Here is a 6895-nt window from a genome sequence, read left to right as displayed (position 1 = left end):
CAGTGATTTAATTTTTTTTTTTTTTTGATTTGGCGAAAATCAGAAGCGGCGATTCCGAGAACCAACAAATTAAATTGGTGTGGCCTAAAATTGGGATAAATTGTTACTGTAGAAGTTTGAATAGTCAACTCATTTCAAGCGTTGTTATCAGAAACAGACAGGAAGTATATTTATATTATTATATATTTTATAGTTGGTATGCAAATGGTATTATGGAGGTACCTATTCTCCCCCCCGTTATTTTCCTCGTCAGACGAGAGGCTCATGAGCGCGGTGTCGCTCTGCGACTTCGCCACGTGGTTCCCGTTTCCCGCGGTCGTGCTCTCCGCAATGCCACTGTCCACCGGCGACGGGGATGTCGTCCGAGGTGTCGTTGCCCCCGGGACCATCAGCGTGTCGGTCTGCAGCGAGCTCCGGCGTTGCTGGGACGCCGCGCCGACGTCCGTTGTGCTGCCGGCCGCGCTGCCCGAAGCCCGCGACCCCACTGGTGGGTGAGGGGGAGAATCCAGAGACAGCTCCACCTGCAGGGCGAGAAATACATCGGTGAAGGTTAGACATCCAGGTAATAAGATACGCCAAAAAACAGTTACTCAAGCAACTGGATATAATGTTAATCATGATTTGGGAAATGGTCAGGCGCTTCATAAGGTAGCATCTACTGTAACTGGTGGGGAAGGGAGGATCAGAGACACCTTCACCTGCAGGGCGAAAAATACGTCGGTGAAGGTTAGACATCCAGGTAATAAGATATGCCAAAAAAACAGTCTGGTACTCAAGCAACTGGATATGATTTTGGAAACAGTCAGACGTTTCGGGCAGCATCCACTACAAATAGGAGCTGCCCAGTCATTGGGAACATTTAGAAGTATGATAAGGAACTTGGACTGATAACGGACTGATGATTTATTATTTATTTTTGTATTATATTTTGATTTGCACTTTGTTTTGATTTTGTATTATATTTTGGTTTGATTTGCAATCCGTGACCCCGCCCTCACCCTCGACCTTGTTGAAAAGCGGTCATTTGTAACCGAACAAGCTTTCGAGTTTAAATAAAGGCTTACTACTACTACTACTACATTCCGCTCCTGTGTTGTCTGTCCTTAGGGCTGGGAGCGCCAAGTCAATGTCGCAAGTCAATAATGTAGATGAGCATTTCTAACACAAACCTGTCGGCAGCACGCTGCGATGCAGGAACTTGAAACGTTGGACGGACGGCCCCGTATAGCGACTGCGTCCTCCTCCATGCCAACAAACAAACAAACAAACAAACTGACCTGTCGGCAGCATGCTGCGATGCAGGAACTTGAAACGTTGGACGGGCGGCCCCGTATAGCGACTGCATCCTCCTCCATGCCAACAAACAAACAAACAAACTGACCTGTCTGCAGCAGGCTGCGATGCAGGAGCTTGAAACGTTGGACGGGCGGCCCCGTATAGCGACTGCGTCCTCCTCCATGCAGTCCTGCAGCTGTGCGATGGACTCCTGAAGCCTCAGCAGGAACAGGTACTGGTCGTGCGTCACCACACCGCATACCTAATTAGTAATGATAATACAGAATAAACTTTATTGCTCAACAACTGTAACTGCTACAACGTATGGCAAAGAAGAATTTGGGTACTAGATACATGAACTATACTTAAATACTATTACTATACAAAACTAGGCCGCCAAAGGTCCAGACCTCTATCCAGAGCCCCCTACACCCCAAGTAGACTAAAATACAATTCTGACAGAGCTAATTCATAATGATACTAATTTAAAAGCTAATCTATAATGTCAGCTATTTATATGGCGTTGCTTAATATTCATGTTTTGAATATGCTCACTCACTCACTCACTGAGTGAATATTAGATATGCTCCATGCATATATATAAGTTATAATAATGATTTATTTCAATGTATTGTACATGTAGTATATAACATACAGGTACATTAGGATGTACATTAGACCGACAGACAAACCGACAGCAGAATAATCTAAACACGGATAGTGAGTGAGTGAGTGATTAGGGCGCACCTTCGACGGCGTGTGCAGCAGCATGTGTGAGTCCGCCTCCGTCCGGCCGAACTCCCGGCCCGCGTCAAAATCCGCCGGGTCATCCGAGGACAACACTTCCTCCACGCTGATCGACCTTCCGCGCAGCATCCGCTCGAACGCCGACGCCTATTTGGAAATATGCATTATATTATTGACGTTCAAACCATTTATAACTCCAGATCTGCATAATGTCTAAAGCAGAGGAATACTTATAATAATTAATATAAACTTTAGCAATGTGTAATAATGTGCAAAATTATAAATGTTTTTAACAATAATACTGACCTGGACTGTTTAAATCAACACGAGTTATGGATTTACGATTCTGATTTGTTTATACATGTATCGGTCTTTGTTTGTATCCGTATCTTTGATTTTATTGTATTTTGTACTGGGCCCTATTGAAAATCAATTTGCCAAAATTGAACTAGGCCACCCAGGTGTCCGAAGATTAAATAAATTAAAAAAAAGCATATTCTAATGATATTTTGTGTTGACCAAAGAACAATTGAGGCATCCAATAAGGTTGCCTGCGAGTCTGTTGTCAGAGCGTATTGTGTATGTTTGAGGTTCTAAATAAATAAACAATTCTACACAACCTTTTGTGTGTGTGTATAATGCGTGCATGCACGTGTGTGTGTGTGTGAATGTGTGTGTGCGTGTGTGCATGTGTGTGTGTGCGTGTGCGCGCGCGTGTGTGCGTGTATGTGTGTGTGTGTGTGTGTGTGTGTGTGTGTGTGTGTGTGCGCGCGTGCGTGTGTGTGAGTATGTGTGCGTGTGTGAATGCAGGTGAGTCAGTCTCCTGAAGCAATGCGTTGTGAGTGCCTCTATACAGTGCCTCACTACTACTACCTTGTCGAGCTCCGGACTGGAGAGCGAGCGGTCGCGGGAGAGCATCGGCCGCTGTTGTCTCTGCTCCCAGTCCTGGTGGAGCGGCCTTTCCTCCGGAATGACGCCGCGATGGTGCGAAACCGGCGGCGCACGGTCGAGCGGCGGCCTGTGGTGGTCTCTCTCCCGGAAGGCGGGAATCTCCGCTACGGAAAACACTGCGGCCGCCTGGTGCGCCGACGCCGCGTCTACGACGCCCTTCTGTCCCACCGGCCCGTTCATGAACACGTTCTCCTGGTCAGGACTCGAGTCACTGTCGGACAGCGACTTGGTCTGGAGAGAGAGAGATGGAGAGAATTGTTTTATTATTTAATATGAAAACCTTATATAAAAATATGGTTTATTCAGCACCAGTCTTAAGAGAGAGAAAGAGTAAGAAATAGAGGGGAGAGAGGAGAGAGAGAGTGAGATAGGGGGAGAGAGAGGGAGAGAGGGAGATAGGGGAGAGAGAGGGAGAGAGGGAGATGGAGAGAGAGGAGAGAGACAGAAAGAGAGACAGGGAGAGGGATAGAGAGGATAGAGAGAGTGAGAGATAAAGGGAGAGATAGAGAGATATAGGGAAAGAGAGAGATAGAAAGAGAGATGGAGAGAGAGTTAACTTTACTCAATATAGTAAGTATATACAACCCTCGCTTCAAATGTTACCAGGACTGGTCATAGACATAACAAATGAGAATTAAGAACAAGTCTAAATCCTAAGTGTTCTTTGTGATGGCAGCCAAGCATGGTACTAGTATTTCTCACCTTGAAAGTGGAGCTGAGTCTCTTGGACGGAGGCTGGTTGCTGAACATCTCTCTGACGAGCTCATCCTCCTCCGAACCAGGAGACTTCTCCTTCCGCGCCGGCTCCTGGTGATTCGACGACGTCGGCCCGCCGCGGTAGTACTCCATCAGACGCTTCCGTTTCTCATCACGAGCCTCCTCGTCTCCATGGTGATGCTGATGATGCTGGTTTTAACAAAATATTGATTATCATGTTTAAAGTTAAAACTTTTGATCCAACACAATAAAATTCTCTCACCTAGAGCTTTTGACCAGTCACTCTGGTCTTCCTCAGTAGACTGACCCAATGAAGCTTGTCACGTGGCTTCTTTGAAGTGTGACGTCAACACTGGGTCAAAGGTATCTGGTAGACGTCACACTTCAAAGAAGCCACGTGACAAACCTCACTGGGTCAGTCTACTGACGAAAACCAGAGTGACTGGTTGAAAGCTCTTGGTGAGAGAACTTCTTTGTGTTGGACCGAAAGTTTTAACTTTAAACATGTAACTACGTATACAGTACCAACACAGATGAACTTTCAAGTATAACAAACATTTCCCTGTTTTTATCCAGTGCTCTGAAGACTTGAAGACATGAAATATCCAACACACCCCCCCAAAACAAGAAAAAGGTAACACTCTGATAGACTCAGAGAGAATTGCAAATAAACCAAACCTCGCCGTGTCTCTGGTGCTGCTCTCGGACGTGTCTCTCGCTGCCCTGTTCATGTTTGTCCCTTTTGCGCCGGTCTTTACTCCCATGTTCGGAGGAATGGCCGCCGCTTCCGCCGCCTTGCTGAGCGCCGCGATGACCTTTCCGTTCCTCGTGTCGCAGAGAGTGACCTCTGGGCTCCGATTGAGTCCTCTGGTACGAAATTTTCGATCCTGGTTGGTCACTTAAATGTGGCCTTTTCAACGATTGGTCACTCTGATACGACTTCATTCCTGATTGGCTGCCAGACGCGGGCCTCTGGTCAGTCCGGTGTCTCCTGTGCTGTGATTGGTCAGCTTCCCCATGCTGATGTTTTCTGTGCTGCGATTGGTCAGCCTCCCCATGCTGATGTTTTCTGTGCTGCGATTGGTCAGCTTCCCCATGCTGATGTCTCCTGTGCTGTGATTGGTCAGCCTCCCCGGACTGATGTCTCCTGCGTTGTGATTGGAGGGTTCTATGACCCCTGACCTGAGATGGGCTGGATGAAACGGCGCCAATATGGCCGCCAGTTTGACCTTCCTCCCCCATTTGCGATGGATCGTCCTGACCTTGAAATGGCTTACAAATCCATAAATGCAGCGGAATAGCATCGATAAAGGGCAGAGGTCGTCCCTTGGCACTGGCAACGTCGCCAAAGTCAACCCAGAACTGTTCAAAGTATATCAGCCACACGTCCTTTGACCTTTCACCCCGGAGGACGTTTGCCTTAGAGTTTGTGCTCCCGATGGGCGGCGGCCGGGCCGCGGAGGTGTCGAACGAGATCCCATCATGCATTGCCTCGTCCCAGAATTCATTGCACACCTGAGAATGACAGCATAGTTGTTTCAACAAATATAAATGATTTCTGGTATAGACTGCTCACAGGATATCAAATCAGGAACATAATGTCAATATACCACAGCAAATACTACATGTTAAAATGCTCAATGGAAGGACAAATATCACATTTTGTAGTGTGAATAAACCAATCTTGTTGAAAGTCTTATTAGAAAACCTTTCCCCTAGGCCCTGTTTTCATCTAGGGTAACACTTTGATAGTCTCAGAATGGAAAATGAATTGAACCTGTTGAAAGTCTTACTAGAAAACCTTTCCCCATTTTCATCCAGTGCTCTGAAGACTAGGTCTTGAAATATCAAAGACCTCCCAAAAAAGGTAACATTTTGAGGTCTCAGAATTGTGACTGAACCTCACCTGTAGAAAGTCTCCATCTTTATTAGGAAACCTCTCCTCCTCCCGACACAGCACGGAGGCCGAGAAGTTCTCCAGCACGGTTTTGAGGTCGTCCCGCGTGCAGTTGGTCCCGACACGCGAGTTTGTCAGCACGCTGCGGGAACTCTGCACCACCAGGGCCTGGGGACGGTCCGGCTGGTCTGGGACGGGCTTCTCCGCTGGTAGGGAGATCTGGAAGTGAAGATGGAAGTGATCTTGAACCAGTTTACACTGACTAAGGTAGAACTGTTCAGTGCATGGAAAGATATCACATTTTGCACCACAAAAGCCTTCGGTCAGTCGGGCTGGTCAGAGACTGGCTTCTCTCTTACCCATACCTTACCCTAACCCCAACCCTAACCCTAACCCTATCCCCAATCCTAACCCCAACCCTAACCCTAACCCTAACCCTAACCCTAACCCTAACCCTATCCCCAACCCTAACCCCAACCCTAACCCTAACCCTATCCCGAACCCTAACCCTAACCCTAACCCTAACCCTAACCCCAACCCTAACCCCAACCCTAACCCTATCCCCAACCCCCAACCCTAACCCTAACCCCAACCCTAACCCTAACCCTATCCCTATCCCCAACCCTAACCCTAGCCCTAGCCCCGTACCTTAGGCATGAGTATCTCCAGCCGGATGTCCACGTGTAGCGAGGCCGGGGCAGGCTCCTCCACTGATTCCTGTCGGTCCATCGGAGCTGCAGCCTGGAGGAGAGACAAACACATCACCATGGCAACCGTCACATTGCAGTCACTTCACTACGTCGGGCACTTTTCTGTCCTTCAAGGAGTATCAAACTTCGAACGACTGACCAAACATGTGTAAAAGGTAAGACCATCCACAGACTGTTTCAAGGTAGACCTTGGAAGACCGACCCCATCCATCTCCTTTCACTGCCTTTTATCTTATCAACCAAAGTCAGGTACCAAGTTTACACCAGGATGGAGAGAGAAAAAGTGCCTTTCTCAAGGTCACAACATCCTTCTGATCTTGTGTCTGCTAGCCTAGACAGTTGTGTGGCCCAAGGGCTACAGAAATGGAGATGGGCACCGCCATATGCGACCATGCTAATGGTTGCGGGGTGGATTTTAACTTTTTTTAAAAAGTTTGTACCCACCATGCTCTGTGCGACGTTAAGCAGGAACTGGTTTGCCCACAGCACAGTCATGTAGTCCAGGGTGAGCTGGATGGCGTTGATCTGACCGTAGATGTTCGGGGATGGAACTGCAACAACAACAACAAGGCAGTCAGAGATGGCAGACTCCCCCCCC

General features: G+C 47.7%; 1 protein-coding gene across 1 annotated transcript in view; it reads right to left on the bottom strand.

Moving 5' to 3' along the window:
- Positions 1–6895, bottom strand: part of LOC109481638 (UHRF1-binding protein 1-like) — a 38907-nt gene that overhangs the window by 12600 nt on the left and 19412 nt on the right. The window contains exons 12-20 of the mRNA XM_019784217.1: positions 6742–6848; positions 6236–6328; positions 5597–5806; positions 4369–5205; positions 3676–3879; positions 2896–3204; positions 2023–2169; positions 1382–1537; positions 223–521 (exon numbers count right to left, since the gene is read on the bottom strand). Of these exons, the coding sequence (XP_019639776.1) occupies positions 223–521; positions 1382–1537; positions 2023–2169; positions 2896–3204; positions 3676–3879; positions 4369–5205; positions 5597–5806; positions 6236–6328; positions 6742–6848 (2362 nt within the window). The remainder of the gene's footprint in view (positions 1–222; positions 522–1381; positions 1538–2022; positions 2170–2895; positions 3205–3675; positions 3880–4368; positions 5206–5596; positions 5807–6235; positions 6329–6741; positions 6849–6895) is intronic.

The sequence above is a fragment of the Branchiostoma belcheri genome, unplaced genomic scaffold, assembly GCF_001625305.1.
Source record: "Branchiostoma belcheri isolate BF01 breed outbred unplaced genomic scaffold, Haploidv18h27 scaffold57, whole genome shotgun sequence".
Lineage (NCBI taxonomy): Eukaryota > Metazoa > Chordata > Leptocardii > Amphioxiformes > Branchiostomatidae > Branchiostoma > Branchiostoma belcheri.
This window is presented reverse-complemented; position numbering and strand designations above follow the sequence as displayed.